Raw genomic sequence first — 15551 nt, 5'->3', positions numbered from 1 at the left:
AGTCTATTTACCGAGCTGTCGCCAAACGTTCTTGAACGCGCCAATCAAATCGCATTCTCCTCCAACCAGTTTCACTATTTCTCTCTTGACGACCTCGAGCTTGAGCATGAAGCGCATGGAGTCGTTTCTGGTCTGCAATTGGCCAAACTCGCACAGCTCGGCGATCTTGGGGTCTGCCGACTGGTCGTGTGCCTTCGGAACAGCCGCCAGGATGCGCAAGTCGTTTGTGCGGCCGTAGAGCTCGGCAAACTTCGTCGCCTCGGCCCTGAAGCCCTGCACAGCTGCGTTGTCCGAGCCAAGCTCGCCTTCCGTGTATGCCACGATTTTCTGACGTTAGTTTGTTGTGCTGCGCATTTTCTACTCACCTCGAGCTGCGCAAGCAGCTTTGGATATTCAAACACACTCAACATGTCAACGTCAAGACCTAAATTTTTTTCCATCGAAGACCAAAATAAACATCATGGCTGTGCATGGCTGTGTTTTTTTTTTTCAGAGCTGCTCAACAGTGTGCACGGTTTGGTCCTTGTCGATGCAGGATATACCGAAAGAGTCGTACAGGCTTGCCTGCGAGTCGGCCACGTCCAACGAGCCATACTGAGCCTTCGCAAGGGCGCTGCGGTTCCGTCGTGGCACGAGAAACAGGCCGAGCACAGCGACGATGTTGAGAGCCTGCACCACAGCGAGCAGCGCGACCGAATCGAATAAGTACCCAAACTGCCAGCGCGTCGTCATAACCACGAGCACAGCTACCGTCTCTCCGACGTTCTGGTACGGTTTTCTGCCGCAAAAGTACGTGCTGTAGCACTCGGCTAGTTTGGTGGCCACCACGAGCACCATGCCGATCAGCGCGGGTGTTCCGGCAGGTAGGGGCGGCGAGGTTTGCAGGCTGTGGTTTATGGGGCTTGCGTTCGACGGCACAGGCGACACGGCCAGAAGCGCGGCCAGGACAGGCGCTGTTTGAGGCTTGTGTTTTGGAGGATAACTTCCAGACGTCACAAGGTTGTTGTCGTTGTTCCAGAGCGGCAGGTGGTCTATTGTCTCTGCCCTGTTGGCGGGGATTGAGCTGGGCGTGAAGAAGAACCGGTTTTGACGGGGCGGACAACATGGCCTCGCGGCCGGTAGTGGGCTGTTTAGCCGCGATTGTTGGATCCACAGGAAAACCAGATAAGCGTCGAGCAACGCCCTGAGCACTAGCGAAAGAGCCAGGTTGAGGTCTGTCTGCCATGCTGAGGAAAACACGCAGTTCAGCAAGTCCAGCACGGTGCCCAGGATCGGGACCAAACTCGCGGTGGAGCCGACCGTCGGCACGGAGGCCACCGGCAGGAGTGCGAACACGAACGTGTTTGCAAGCTTTGCGGCCTCGTAAACAGACATGGCGAAAGAAGAAGGAAAGAGCAGTTTTTATTTATTTCCGGATGATGTCGAAATTCAACGTCAAAAGATAAGAATTCTTATCTGTACGCATAATCATGCGTCGCAATAAAGATTTGCTTTTTCACGAATACGCAACCTGTAGAGGAGGACACATCCAAGATACCGTCTATTGGACACTGTTTTTGGCGGGGACGGGCGGTCCAGGCTGCCAGCAGCGGCAGCACTCCAAACTGTGTGGATGTGTCTGCTGGACTTGGCGGCAGTGCCGGCCACAGCCCTGCCGCTAAGGCTCTGCCTTCCCGGCTACCGCATCATGGAACTCTGTGGAACGTGCGCGTGGTCTGTGGCTGGTGGACATAATTCGTGCTCCGCCGGGTAACAAACTTTGCTGTTTATATTTTATTATTTCGCTTCGCTGTTATTGCCACTATGGATGAAACATTAATCCAAACGATCAACAAGCTCCAGGACGCTCTCGCGCCTCTCGGCTCCGGCTCGACCTCGCCCGTCGATCTGCCGCAGATCACCGTTGTCGGGTCGCAATCGTCGGGAAAGAGTTCCGTGCTAGAGAACATTGTTGGCCGCGAGTTCCTTCCTAGAGGAACGGGCATTGTGACTAGACGGCCGCTGATTTTGCAGCTGATCAACCGGCGCAGCGGCAGCAAGAGCGCCGCGAGCGACCTGATTGACATCCAGACCACAGACGCGCAGGGCAACAAGACGGAGAACAACACAGAGGAATGGGGAGAGTTCCTGCACCTGCCGGGCAAGAAGTTCTTCAACTTTGACGACATCCGGGACGAGATTGTGAGGGAGACGGAGGCCAAGACGGGCAAGAACGCCGGAATCAGCTCTGTGCCGATCAATCTGCGGATCTACTCGCCCCACGTGCTGACGCTGACGCTGGTGGATTTGCCGGGGCTCACCAAGGTGCCTGTGGGCGACCAGCCAAAGGACATCGAGAAACAGATCAGAGACATGATTATGAAGTTCATATCGAAGCCGAACGCCATCATCCTGGCGGTCAATGCTGCCAACCAGGACCTGGCCAATAGTGACGGCCTGAAGCTGGCCAGAGAGGTCGACCCCGAGGGGCTCAGAACCATCGGTGTGCTGACGAAAGTCGACCTGATGGACCAGGGAACCGACGTGATCGACATTCTGGCCGGCCGAGTGATCCCGCTGCGGTCTGGATACGTTCCCGTGATCAACAGGGGCCAGAAAGACATCGAGAGACGCAAGACCATCAGGGAGGCGCTGAACGACGAGAGACGGTTTTTCGAAAACCATCCGTCGTACAGCAGCAAGGCGCACTACTGCGGCACTCCGTACCTGGCCAAGAAGCTGAACGCGATCCTGCTGAACCACATCAGAACCACGCTTCCTGAGATCAAGGCCAGAATCGAGACCGCGTTGAAAAAATACCAGCAGGAGCTCTCTGCGCTGGGCCCGGAGATGGCCGAGTCGCCAAGCTCGATTGTTTTGAGCGTGATCACCGACTTCTGCAACGACTACACGGGAATTCTGGACGGACAGACCAAGGACATCTCGTCCAACGAGCTGAGCGGAGGAGCCAGAATCAGCTTTGTGTTCCACGAGATCTTCAAGAACGGAGTGTATGCTCTTGACCCATTTGACCAGATCAAGGACGCAGACATCAGAACCATCATGTACAACTCGTCTGGTTCTGCTCCGTCGCTGTTTGTGGGCACACAGGCTTTCGAGGTGCTTGTGAAACAGCAGATCCACAGATTCCAGGACCCCTCGCTCAGATGCATTACGCTTGTGTTTGACGAGCTGGTGCGTATTTTGTCGCAGATTCTTGCGCAGCCAGAGTACGCAAGATATCCCGGCTTGAAAGAGCAAATATCCCAGATTTTCATCCAGTACCTGCGGGAGTCTGTGCTTCCAGCCAACACGTTTGTCGAGGATATCATCAAGGCCGAACAGACCTACATTAATACTGCACACCCGGACCTGCTCAAGGGGTCTCAGGCGCTTGCCATGGTCCAGGAGAAACTGCATCCTACGCCTGTGCAGGTCGATCCAAAGACGGGGAAGCCACTGCCTGCTCCGGCGCACTCGGCCCCGTCGATCAACGACGAAGAGAACAAGTCGTCGTCGTTCTTTGGTGGCTTCTTCTCGTCCAAGAATAAAAAACGGCTGGCAGCCATGGAGGCTCCTCCTAGCGTGCTGAAGGCCACGGGCCAGATGACTGATAGAGAGACCCAGGAGACAGAGGTGATAAAGCTGCTGATACAGTCGTACTTCAACATTGTCAAGCGGACGGTGGCCGACATTGTTCCAAAGGCCGTGATGCTCAAGCTGATCCAGCAGTCCAAGAACGACATCCAGAAGGTGCTTTTGGAGAAGCTGTACGGCAACAAGGACCTGGACTCGCTGGTGAAGGAGAACGAGATCACCGTCGCGAGAAGAAAGGAGTGCAAGAAGATGGTGGAGGTGCTCAGACACGCTTCGGAGATCGTTTCCACCGTCTAGGCCCCCCGAGAGCCTGATAAATACACGACCACCTAAAGAATTAATCCCAGTTATTTTTCAGTAGTTTGTTTTTCAAGAGTGGCAAACCTAGACGGAGACAGGTTAGCTGGCAATACGACCGCGAATTCGACACGCTAGCCGCTGATATTTAGGTTTATGTCTGTTACACGAATGTGCAGGGCGGTTCCGGCCCGGAACGCCCCTTTTTTGCGCTGTGGGGCCCGATTACTACTGAGCAGGCAGGTGTCGCAGACTGCGACCCAGAAGGTGTCTCAGACGGCCCATTTGGCCCATTTGGCCCATTTCAGGGTGCCGAGCACTGCTCGCCCCTCTGTGCGGTTTATTCGTCCCGGCGGTGTTCGTTTCAACTCGTCGAAGAAGTTCAACAGCGACGGCGACCGCGAGTTGACCGACGAGGAGGCGGAGGAGCTGCTGATCGATCTGAAGAAAATCTGGTACAAAAAGGACCTGAGCGAGGAGGAGCAGAAGGCAAAGATCAGACAGCTGTTTGACAAGTACGAGATCGGGGGACTCATCTCGCCGTCCTCGACAAAGATGATCAATACGATTCTGACGGACGAGATGGCCACTCGTGCGGGCGAGAAGATGGAGAACGTGCACAAGTTCCACAAGTCGCTGCTGGACTACCATATGGAGAAGCAGGAGCAGTTCAACGAGCGGGAAGAGAAGGACGGGCTGTTTGGCAGCAAGTTCAGTCCGCCGAAGGGGGACGCGGGTCCGGGCGGTGCTGCTGGCGGGCCCGGGCTGAGGCCCGATGTGCTGCTGTTCTGGGTGTCGACGGGGCTGTTGACGTACTATCTTTTTTCGCTGGAGTCGCACGAGCGCGAGATCACGTGGCAGGATTTCCGCACGTCGCTGCTGGACAAAGGTTACGTGGAGAAACTGGTGGTGGTGAACAACAACCTTGTGCGGGTGGTGATGAACGAGCTGGGGCGGAGCCAGCCGGTGCACGACTCGCGCACCGAGTACTACTTCACGATCGGCTCTGTGCAGGTGTTTGAGGAGAAGCTGAAGCAGGCGCAGGAGGAGAACAAGGTTCCCGAGGAGCTGCGGCTGCCGGTGATGTATGTGCAGAACGCGTCTGTGTTCAAGGCGCTGTACAACATTCTGCCGACGGTGCTGTTGTTTGCGTTTATCATTTGGTCGTCGAAAAAGATGCTCAACAGCGCTCCGGGCATTGGCGGTGGTCTATTTGGCACCCCAGGCAACCGGTTCAAGCGGTTCAACGCGGAGAAAAGCGTCAAGATCAAGTTCGAGGACGTGGCGGGCTGCGACGAGGCCAAGGAGGAGATCATGGAGTTTGTGAAGTTCCTGAAGCATCCGGAGAAGTACGAGCGGCTGGGCGCCAAGATCCCGCGGGGAGCCATTCTGACAGGCCCGCCGGGCACGGGAAAGACGATGCTGGCCAAGGCGACGGCGGGCGAGGCGGGCGTGCCGTTCTACAGCGTTTCTGGGTCTGAGTTTGTGGAGATGTTTGTTGGAGTCGGGGCGTCGCGGGTGCGCGAGCTGTTCAAGACGGCGCGCGAAAACGCGCCGTCGATCATCTTTGTGGACGAGATCGACGCGATCGGCAAGTCGCGGTCGAAAGGCCGTGCTGCCGGCAGCAACGACGAGAGAGAAAACACCTTGAACCAGCTGCTCGTCGAGATGGACGGGTTCACCACGTCGGACTACGTGGTGGTGCTTGCGGGCACAAACCGTGCGGACGTTCTGGACCAGGCGCTGCTCAGACCGGGCCGGTTCGACAGAAAGATCTATCTGGACAACCCGGAGCTGGAGGGCAGAAAGGCCATTTTCGACGTGCACCTGCGCAACATCAAGCTGAAGGAGGGCGCCGACTTGGACGACCTCAAGGGCCGGCTGGCGACGATGACGCCTGGCTTTTCGGGCGCAGACATCGCCAACTGCTGCAACGAGGCCGCGCTGATCGCGGCCAGACACAACGAGGAGTTTGTCGACCTGCACGACTTCGAGCAGGCGATCGAGCGGGTGATTGCCGGGCTGGAGAAGAAAAGCAAGCTTCTGTCGCCGGACGAGAAGCGCATCGTTGCGTACCACGAGGCCGGCCACGCCATCTGCGGCTGGTTCCTGGAGAACGCGGACCCGCTGCTCAAGGTGTCGATAGTGCCGCGCGGCCAGGGAGCCCTGGGCTACGCGCAGTACCTGCCGCCAGACATCTACCTGTACAGCACGCGGAAACTGCTGGACCGCATGACGATGACGCTGGGCGGCCGTGTGTCGGAGGAGCTGCACTTCAACTCTGTCACGAGCGGCGGCTCGGACGACTTCGAGAAGGTGACGAACCTGGCGCAGAAAATGGTGCTGGAGTGCGGCATGTCGCCGAAAGTGGGGCTCGTCAACTACAACGTGGACCGCGGCAACGACATGACGAAGCCGTTCAGCGACAGGACCTCGAGCCTGATCGACTCGGAGATCCACCGCATCGTGGACGAGTGCTACCAGCGGTGCAAGGGTTTGTTGACGGAGAAATCCAAGGAGGTGGCCCTTGTTGCCGAGGAGCTGCTCTCGAAGGAGGTGATCACGAGGGAGGACATGATCCGGCTGCTGGGGAAGCGGCCGTTTGCCAACAAGAACGACGCCTTCGACAAGTATCTGGCCGAGAAGGAGGAGCGGGAAGGAGAGGAGAAGTGAATCTACAATTGTCTTGTCTATAGTATGCTAGAGAGTCTAGACCGGAATGTTTTGAGCGCTAGTAGTCGCCGTAGAGGGCCACGTTGAAGCCGAGGCCGGACCGGTCGCGGCCTGCGATCGGCAGCTCGTAGTAGACGTTGCAGTGCGCCACGGAACCGACCTTGTACGTGAGGCCCAGGGCAGCGCCTGAGCGCCAGCTGAGCAGCTGCGCCGGGTCGGAGGCCACCTGGCCGCCGTTGAGGTCGACGTAGACCCGAAGCGGGTACGCTGGGTCGACAAAGAGCAGTCTGGAGAGCAGGCGCAGGTTGCCGCTGATGTACGACGTGCCGCCGAACCTGGTCTCGCTGGGGCTCGGGTAGCCGAGCGTTTTGGAGCCCAGCACGTCGAGATAGAACTTGTCGTGGTAATGGATGGTTTTGGAGCCCGAGAGGTTGACGATGTGGCCCGCCGCGAGCTGGCAGTCCAGCGTGAGGCTGTTGCGGAAGACCGACCGGATGAGCTGCAGCGAGGACTCGAGCTTGACGAATTTTTCCGGGCTGGTGTTGGACAGGCCTGTGAGCTCGTTTTTCAGGCTCCAGTGGACGCCGTTGAGCGGGAGCGCGTTTTTCGACGCGGGCAGGTACGTGAGGCTGTCGCACGCGACGGCGAGCAGCACCGACTCTTTGAAGTGGTCGCCCGCGTAGGTTTTGATCTCGTCGCTGGCGCCGTCGTTGACGCGCAGCGTGGTTCTCTTGACGAGCGACACGGCAGCCGAGACAGCCGTGGTGAAGTGTCTGAACAGCTTCAGCTTCTCCACCCCCAGCGTTCCGGAGCCGACCCATTGCTGCTCCGACTGGAACCGCGCGTCGTTCGTGTTGGACACAAACCCGTCCGCAAACAGTTTCAGCGACGTGTCCACCATGGGCGCCTTGTACAGCACGTTGAGCAGCCGCACGGGCGAGTCGGGCACGAGGCCGGCCAGCGACGACACCTGCAGCAGCTCGGCGTTGCCGAACGTGTTGTTGTTGATGTAATTGAGCATCAGCTGGTTGCCCTCTGGGGTGTAGACACTGCCGACGGTGGTGTGGGCCAGTTTTGCCGGGACAAGGTCGAATTTGGCCGTCAGACACAGCGGGCTGTGTGGGTCCTGCGCGGCGGGCTCCACCTGGGCCGCGACTCTGTCGAAGCAATTTGTGAGGGCGAGGTTTTCGAGGGCCGATTGACACCTGCTGTTGAGCTGGCCGACGGTGAGGTCGGCGGAGGAGAGCAGCGGCGACAGCAGCTTGGTGAAGAAGTTGTCTGAAAACTGCTCGCCGCCGGCGACGGTGACGGCCTTCAGATTGACCCCGGCCGTGGCGTTTTGTTGGAGCACTTCAGAGGGAGAGGACATGAGAGAAAAATATTTGGAGCGATTATTTGAAAAATAATTGGAGGGGGAGAAAGGCATGGGTTTTGTGCGGGCGGCAGGAAGCGTAGGTGGACGGAGAGGTTGGAGACGGACTGGGAGACGGACCGGGAAGCGAGTAGCAGGGGGTCTTTTGGGATGGCCTCATCTATGTGTACCTCCCTCCACACTAATCTCTGTCCTTCGGGACATTTGGTCAATCGAAAAAATACAGAGAAGATTAGCATGGCCCCTGCATAAGGATGACACGCTTTACAAAGAGATCTTACCATTTTTTTTCGTTGGCCAGAGAGCCCCAGCCGTGGACACCCCAACCCCCCACGTTAGCAAGACTACGTGGCGACTCGGTGTCCAGCCAGGGCTCGCTGTTTTTTCTGCTTCCGCCGCCCACGTTCAGTTCTGGCTGCGCACAAATTTTTTTAGCAATTATTCATTATGGACTCGTACCTGGCACACGCCCCGGCGTTCCTGGTGCCGCCCGTGCAATTGCCCAAGTACGAGGAGTTCCCCCTCGCACGCAAATACGACAGAGCAAAGTTCCGCACAAGCGCGCGCCACCAGCAGTACTACCAGTACTACGACAAGCTCAACACAGACGGCCTTCTGTTCGAGCCGTACTCGGACTCGGCCACGGCCAGATACTACAAAGAGCACCGCATATACTCGGCACAGGTGGACCGGCAGAAATTGACCTCAGACAGCCCCGACGAGCCGGCCACAGAGCGCCCCTTGGAGACAAGCAACCTCGTGACGTTCCCCGACCTGCTCGCCGGCGACGGCGTCCCCCACCTTATCCACCACTCGCTTGTGCGCATGGGACACCGGATCTGTCTTTTTGGCGGGCTCGAGCTCATGCCGGACGCGCAGTACGAAGCGTACCTGCGCGAGCTCACCGACGACTTCTCCATCCCGGCAGCCAACATCCACATGCACTTCGACTATGAGCTGCCTCCCCCACTTAGCAAGGCCAAGCTCACGTCGCTCCCTCTGCGGCCCAACAAAAACGTGTACACGTACAACTCGGAGACAAGCACGCTGCTCAAGACGTGCGAGCTCGACGGTGTCAAGACGCCGCCGCCGTTGCTGTGTTCTGGCCTGCAGCAGATCAGCGCGTACCATTTCATGCTCCACGCAGGCTTCGAATTGCACACCCACGTAGAGAAGCGCGACGGCCACGTCCACATCACCAGGACGCTCGACCCGCAGACGGCCATGTGGATGTTCGATGTCCGCACACAGCTCTTCACACAGCTCGAGGCCATCCTCAGCTCGTCCATCTCCACCTATCTGCCCCACTACATCCCGCGATTCGGCCACAAAATCCAAGGTATCACCATCGAGCAGAACAATACACCGGACGACGACGACAGCCTCCACTCTGGCCCCTCCCACGACCACACTATTGGCTCGTGCTCGCGGTACTCGCGTCCCGCCGTCGTCTTTGTCATGGGCGGCTACAAACTCGAAGAGCACACAAACCGTTTTGTAGCACTCAACGACCTGTGGAAGTGTGAGCTCTCGGCCAGCAACACGACGGACCCTTCTGCGCGGGGGTTTCAGCTCGAGTTCTCCACGGAAATGATCTGCTCGCTTGTGGGGAACCCGGACATCCTCAACGACCGATTCAGTTTCAGCTACAACGCAAAAGGAGAGCCGTTAGGCCAGGAAAAACGGCAGGTCATCCAGGGCCTGTTCCGCCACGGAATAGACGTCCAATGGCCCAAGCCGCGCGGGTTCTTTAGCATGGACGTTGTGCAGACGACCGATCTTGAGCAGATGGTGGAGAGCGAGTTGGCGGAGCAGCACCCACGCATCAGCCAGCCCAAGCCGAAAAATTGCCGCTATTTCACCGGGTTGCAACACGGTACACGGTCGCCGTCGCCCACGCCGTCGCTGCAGGCGCAACTGCGCGCGTCGTCGCCCTTGTCAGCAACAGAAAGAGCCAACATGCGCCAATATTTCCAGTACGAGGGCCGAATGAGGAGCAGGACCCCATCCTCCACGGAGGAGACGCCGCGGTCGTCGCCGGGCGCTGCGGCGGCGCAGTTTTCGTCGCTCGCAGTGCGCTCGAGCTCGCTCGTGGTGTTTGGCGGCTCCAGCATTGTCCACATAAAAGTGGTGGCCGACGACGGCTCGGAACACGTGTACTCGAAAGTGGAGGTGTTGAGCGACATGTGGTGGTTCGATCTCAACACGGAAACCTGGACGAGCGTACTAACGGTTAAAAAATCCGATAACAGGCCGCTCAAACTGTGTGGCCACGCATCGGCTAGCGACGGGCAACAACTCATGGTGATCGGCGGGTTGCGCGGGTACCAGCTCGACGACAAGCTGCTGGCCACCCAATACAGCGGAGACGCCGCAAAGGAGTACCTGGACATTGCCGAGAAGGCGTTTGACGCGATCAGCGAGAAAGTGGGGCCCGGAATCAACCGCGACGTGTACGATTTCTTTGTGCTCAACTTTGCCACGCGACAGTGGAAACACGCAGAAACACGGCTGTACAACGCCAAGAAGAACCTCATGTCGGGGCATTTCCTCATCAACGTCCACGTACAGGCATTACAGTTCGACTCAAAGGTGGTGATGTGTGGGGGTGGAGACGCGCGTGTCGTCGATAGCAACCATCTGCTGCTACCGGACGAGCAGCAGGACCACTCGTTGGGTGGGGCTTTCGAAATCTTATCGTCGCTCATGAAATTTTAATTACTCGTTACTAAGCAGTCGCGCAACCATCTCGTCCACCGGCACAGCGTACTCCTCGGCCATCTGCCGCGCCACTTGCCGGTCCGGCTCATTCAGACGCTGCACAAAATCGGCGTACCGTCGTTTCTCCACGCCCTCGCGCTCCACCAGCTCTGCAACCTTGTTCAGCCACACAACGTACTCCACGCGGCCGGAAACAAGCCCGTACAGGTGGCGCGACACCTCCCTGTTCACCTGTGTATACTTGGTAGCAGACAATCCCAGCCGTTTCAGCTTTGGTCGTAGCAGAAGGGCCTGGATAAGCGATTTGAGCGTAAAGCTCAGCACAAACGGCGTCTCTTCTCGCACGCGGTCGCCCAGCAGCTTGTTGTGCTCGGCCAGCGCCGCCGCAGACAGCTGCCGCTTGCGGGACGCTCGTTTCGGCCGCTTAAACTTCTCAACGCCGCTCGCGTGAGTGGTATCCACGACGCCCGTTTTTTTACCCCCACGCAGCGCATCGAGCGCCCGCCACGCAATGTCCTCCGATGTGACCGTCTGCTGCCGCCGCTGCTCATCCACAAGAGCAACGTAGTCGGGCTCGTCTCTGGATACAAACACCCCCAATTGCCTCTGACGCCCGTTTCTGATCTGGCGTCGCACGCTTTGCAAAAAAGTCTGCCCCCGTCTGCCCCCACGAGACGGGATCACGCTTCCCGCGTCCTGCAAAGAGTCGCACACAGGACAGTGGAATTGCGCGCCTTCAAGCACCCCCAGACACGCCGTGTGATAGCCGCTCGAGCACTCGCGACAGATCGCAAACGCCCCCGTGCCTGATCGGTCGCACAGACAGCATAGCTGGTTATCGAGGTGGGAGTGCTGGTGCAGAGATGTGTTCTCCACAACCGGCTCGAGCGGCTCAGGAGTCTGTTTTCTGTCCGCCACCGCGGTGGACTGGTACACGCTGTTGTCAGAGATGAGCTCGATGTCGGTAAAAGTTGCCCGACACTGCGGACACGAATTTGCCTTCTGAGCCCATTCATTGATGCAAAATCCATGGTAATAGTGGTGACAGGGCACTGTGCGGGCGAGATGTTGCGCGGATCTGGTTTCCCGCACGATGATCTGGTCTGGATGGGGGAGATCGTCCAAACATATTGGACACAAATCAGGAGGGTTCATATTGTCTGAAGATTAAATCGACTTTTTTTTAATATTTTTGTTTGGTCCGATCGACGCAAATCGACGCGACAGAATCCAATCTCAGATTATTACACATGTTGCATGACGTGACGCAAATCTAATTATCCGAAAGGGGTACGTCCGGAATTTAGAGGCGTTCCTTTAGGCGCGAGCGCGTTTCAGCCTAGTCCCAAAAGTTAATGTCATGACTGTTATTGTTGATAATGTACAAATATATATTTTTCGTGAGAATTGAACGCAGCCTCTCTAGTCAAATCCACATTGGTTTGGATATTGTCTGTCGTCGAGAGGTTGCGGGATAATGCCTAGACCAAGAAGTCTTTGCATGTCCCATTCGATGGTGTTTTCCGTCTTCCAACACCAGAACACCCAGCCTGCATTCTTTCCGTACAGGAACGAATCCATCTGTGCCTCCACATAACGTCTATAATTGGAGATCACTTCCGGAGTGAAGTAGTCGTAGTTGGCTGTGTAGAGTTGATCACAAGAGCCAATGTAGTTTCCTCCACCGTAAGTGGCATCGTATCTGGCACCTCTTCCTGCACCATTTAGCCATTTGGCGCAATCAGTCAAAGCTGCAGTCCATTCTCCGCAAAGACTGTAATGGTATTCGGTATTTTCGGACTTGCCCCAACCGCACGCCGTAGAGACGTGCTCGTCGATCGACTGGCTCAAGGATCCTTCGTCAAACACCTGGTAGTGGTGGTGGTCGACAATCACCTCCCAGATGTTCGGGTCTTGTTCGGTGTTGAGCACGTTGTCGAAGGTGTGGTCCGCGAGGTACGCGTCGTGGATGATAACAGGCGCGTTTCCGTTATCTCTGACCAGCTCGTAGCCCTTGTTGTAGTAGTCCACGAGTTGGTCGAAGTCGAGGTACGCGCCCAGTGGCTCGTTCAAGAGCTCAATGCCGATGATCACGTCAGAGTAGTTGGAGCCTCCGTATTTCGAGGTGATTTGGCTCAGGACCTGGATCGTGAGATCCACATAGCCCGTGGTGTTCTGCCAGCCGATCTCGCCTCTCTTACCAGAGTTGTCGAAGCCGTTTTGGGAGCCTGGGGCACCGTGCAAGTCGACCCAGGCCTTAAGTCCGTATTTAGCACACCATTCCAATGCCTTGTCCAGATACTCCTGCTGGCCCTGCACATAAGGGTCTCCCTCTGCAAGCTGGAACGCCCAGTACCCGATCGGGAGTCTCACGAAATTAAGACCGACATCTGCCATGCCCTTGAAGTCCTCCTCTCTAATCCACGTGGACCAGTGCTCCTGGAGACGTTTTGAGGCCTCTTCCTTTCCCAGAGCCTCAGTGTAGTGGTACTCATCCACAGGCACGTCTGACGAGACTGCCTCGAACAAGGAAGGGGTGATGAAGGGTTCGAGAACGAGCCATCCTCCGATGTTGACACCGTAGATCTTGTCGTTTGCGTAATCCCAGCGACTGTCTCTTTTCAGAAGGGTGAGGGGTGCGGCTGCCACGAGCGAGAGAAGTGAACTGGCAACGAGAGAAAAAGACGACAACTTCATTGCTTTGGGTAAAAAAGCGGGAAACAACATGCCTTTTATATGGATCTAGAACAAGGGGGGGACCTTTGGCATAGCTGCACAAAAGGAACGCATATCCGGATTTCGCAGGTGCAGGAAGCCCTAATTTAAGAAGTATGGGAAATTTGCCACACGTCTACAGCCTGTTGAAATGCGCACCGTTCAAAGGGGCTCCGTAACATTGTTGGTGCCCCTGCCTGTTGTCCGGATGCCGTTTCACTCTGTTCAGGAGTTCCCGAGCGTCGTAATTGGCGTACCCAGTATACCTCCCCAAAACGGATATCTAATTACGACTGTTTATCTTTTGCCAAAGATGGGAATTATGGACTAGCTTGGACAAAAGCCATTACTTTTCCTTTTTCGGACACTTCATCACAAACCTTAAGTTGGCACCGCACTACTCCCCACCCTGGGATCTGCACTGTTTGCGGGCTGGCATGAGGCAGACGGGACTACGACGCAAACCGGCGTCGATGATCGCCGTGCTTATCTCAGCCTATTTTTTTCCCTCCCCATTACTCAGATGATTTCGTAATCAAACTTCTTTGTTTCCCCTCATTTATATGAAGCTAATCAGACCAACACAAGTGGCCAGGTTTTCGACCTCTGTTTTGCGAGCCAAGCCGCAGCTTGAGGTTGACCGTCCTGTGCTTTCCGAACTGCCCCTGTCGAACTCTTTGGACTACGCTTTTACCTCTTTCGACAAGCTCAAAAATTGGGCAAGAAAAAGCTCCTTCTGGCCAGCAACCTTCGGCCTGGCCTGCTGTGCCGTCGAGATGATGCACGTTTCCGCGCCCCGGTACGACCAGGACCGGCTGGGAATCATTTTCCGTGCGTCTCCGCGGCAGTCGGACGTGATGATCGTGGCCGGCACCGTGACAAACAAGATGGCGCCAGCTCTTCGCCAGGTGTACGACCAGATGCCGTACCCAAGATGGGTGATCTCGATGGGCAGCTGTGCGAACGGCGGCGGCTACTACCATTACAGCTACAGCGTGGTGAGAGGCGTGGACCGCATAGTTCCTGTCGACATCTACGTGCCGGGGTGTCCTCCGTCGTCGGAGGCCCTGATGTACGGCATTTTCCGGCTGCAGAAGAAGATCATGGCCCACCAGACGCACCGCATGTGGTACCGGGCGTACTAGGGTGCGCTGGCGGCGGCTATTTATTGGGTGGCTCCGAGTCACCGCTCTATTTATTCATAACTCCGTGTTTCTATCTTACATAACCCACAAGCTGCTGTACGCGACCCTGCTCCTCCTAGCTGTTATTTGCTATAACCCGTTTGAGAGCGTCGAACGGGCTTTTTCTGAACTGCTCGTCCTTCAGCACGGCCCCAAACCGCTGGATCTCCGCCCTTTCCACGATCTTGGCCCCACGCTTGTGCGGGTTCGGCGTGTGGTCCCGTTTGGGCTGCGCCGTCGTCGCCGGCACCTCGTCGAGCGCCTGTGCGAGGTCCTCCAGCTTCGGTTTCAGCTGCTCCTTCATCTTGCGCTTGCGCCGGCGCAGAGCCGATTTCGAGACCAGCGAGTCGTCCTTGCGCTTCTCGACGCGCTCAGCAGACTTCGCCACGCCCCCGCTCTTGACCCGTTTCTCCAGCTTGGCCCGCAAACTCGTTCTCTTGCCCACACCCATTACGTAAATTTTTTTTCCATTTTTTTTTTATTTTTTCCACTTTATTTCTCATGTCCAGAGCTCTCGGATACTCCGTCCTGGCAGTCGCCGCCGCCGCCGTTGGCTACTGCGTCTACTTCGACTACGCCAGAAGAAACAACCCAGACTTCAGAAAGAAGATCGTCAAGAACAAGAAAAGAGCAGCCAAGAAGGCCAAGCAGGAGGCCGAGGCCGACAAAAAGCAGAAACTGGAGGCTCTCAAGGAGAAACTCAACCAGTCGCTCGCAGACGAGCCGCTGCCTAAGGACGCTGCCGAAAAGGAGAAATTCTTCATGACCCAGGTCACCATCGGCGAGCAAATGAGCGCTCTCGAGGGCAAGGACATCGAGGCTGCCATCCACTTCTACAAAGGCCTCGCCGTCTACCCTAACCCGACCGGAATCCTGGACATCTACCAGAGAACCATCCCAGAACACATCTACGAGCTGATCATGATGCTCACCGCCATCCAGCCTCCGGCAAGCGTGATGAACGTTCTGCAAGACAGCATTCCGTCGCTCGACCAGGATTAGACCCTGCTTGT

General features: G+C 56.8%; 10 protein-coding genes across 10 annotated transcripts; 6 read left to right on the top strand and 4 right to left on the bottom strand.

The window, feature by feature from the left end:
- Window positions 1-3: 3 nt before the first annotated feature.
- Window positions 4-1225, bottom strand: KL928_003478 (uncharacterized protein; the record flags this gene model as incomplete). The annotated part of the gene is made up of 2 exons (XM_043204069.1): window positions 4-327; window positions 596-1225. 2 exons carry the CDS (start codon window positions 1223-1225, stop codon window positions 4-6), a joined length of 954 nt encoding a protein of 317 aa, XP_043058920.1.
- Window positions 1226-1803: 578 nt separating this feature from the next.
- KL928_003477 (uncharacterized protein) lies at window positions 1804-3873 on the top strand (the record flags this gene model as incomplete). Its single annotated transcript, XM_043204068.1, has 1 exon — window positions 1804-3873. One exon carries the CDS (start codon window positions 1804-1806, stop codon window positions 3871-3873), a length of 2070 nt encoding a protein of 689 aa, XP_043058919.1.
- A 171-nt stretch (window positions 3874-4044) lies between these two features.
- KL928_003476 (uncharacterized protein) lies at window positions 4045-6546 on the top strand (the record flags this gene model as incomplete). The annotated part of the gene is made up of 1 exon (XM_043204067.1): window positions 4045-6546. The coding sequence occupies one exon, from the start codon at window positions 4045-4047 to the stop codon at window positions 6544-6546; it is 2502 nt and encodes an 833-aa protein (XP_043058918.1).
- Window positions 6547-6570: 24 nt separating this feature from the next.
- KL928_003475 (uncharacterized protein) lies at window positions 6571-7828 on the top strand (the record flags this gene model as incomplete). Its single annotated transcript, XM_043204066.1, has 2 exons — window positions 6571-6616; window positions 6744-7828. 2 exons carry the CDS (start codon window positions 6571-6573, stop codon window positions 7826-7828), a joined length of 1131 nt encoding a protein of 376 aa, XP_043058917.1.
- A 537-nt stretch (window positions 7829-8365) lies between these two features.
- Window positions 8366-10636, top strand: KL928_003474 (uncharacterized protein; the record flags this gene model as incomplete). The annotated part of the gene is made up of 1 exon (XM_043204065.1): window positions 8366-10636. The coding sequence occupies one exon, from the start codon at window positions 8366-8368 to the stop codon at window positions 10634-10636; it is 2271 nt and encodes a 756-aa protein (XP_043058916.1).
- An 88-nt stretch (window positions 10637-10724) lies between these two features.
- KL928_003473 (uncharacterized protein) lies at window positions 10725-11794 on the bottom strand (the record flags this gene model as incomplete). Its single annotated transcript, XM_043204064.1, has 2 exons — window positions 10725-11049; window positions 11148-11794. 2 exons carry the CDS (start codon window positions 11792-11794, stop codon window positions 10725-10727), a joined length of 972 nt encoding a protein of 323 aa, XP_043058915.1.
- A 267-nt stretch (window positions 11795-12061) lies between these two features.
- Window positions 12062-13336, bottom strand: KL928_003472 (uncharacterized protein; the record flags this gene model as incomplete). The annotated part of the gene is made up of 1 exon (XM_043204063.1): window positions 12062-13336. One exon carries the CDS (start codon window positions 13334-13336, stop codon window positions 12062-12064), a length of 1275 nt encoding a protein of 424 aa, XP_043058914.1.
- Window positions 13337-13917: 581 nt separating this feature from the next.
- Window positions 13918-14582, top strand: KL928_003471 (uncharacterized protein; the record flags this gene model as incomplete). Its single annotated transcript, XM_043204062.1, has 2 exons — window positions 13918-14119; window positions 14203-14582. 2 exons carry the CDS (start codon window positions 13918-13920, stop codon window positions 14580-14582), a joined length of 582 nt encoding a protein of 193 aa, XP_043058913.1.
- A 39-nt stretch (window positions 14583-14621) lies between these two features.
- KL928_003470 (uncharacterized protein) lies at window positions 14622-14989 on the bottom strand (the record flags this gene model as incomplete). Its single annotated transcript, XM_043204061.1, has 2 exons — window positions 14622-14908; window positions 14968-14989. The coding sequence occupies 2 exons, from the start codon at window positions 14987-14989 to the stop codon at window positions 14622-14624; spliced, it is 309 nt and encodes a 102-aa protein (XP_043058912.1).
- Window positions 14990-15039: 50 nt separating this feature from the next.
- On the top strand, window positions 15040-15540 carry KL928_003469 (uncharacterized protein; the record flags this gene model as incomplete). The annotated part of the gene is made up of 1 exon (XM_043204059.1): window positions 15040-15540. One exon carries the CDS (start codon window positions 15040-15042, stop codon window positions 15538-15540), a length of 501 nt encoding a protein of 166 aa, XP_043058911.1.
- Between the last annotated feature and the right edge of the window lie 11 nt (window positions 15541-15551).

Source organism: Ogataea angusta, assembly GCF_019207475.1.
Source record: "Ogataea angusta isolate 61-244 chromosome Unknown 61-244_NODE_7_length_650817_cov_90.064852, whole genome shotgun sequence".
In the NCBI taxonomy this organism is placed as follows: Eukaryota; Fungi; Ascomycota; class Pichiomycetes; order Pichiales; family Pichiaceae; genus Ogataea; species Ogataea angusta.
Note: the sequence above shows the minus strand (reverse complement) of the source record. Positions and strands in the feature narration are given on the sequence as shown.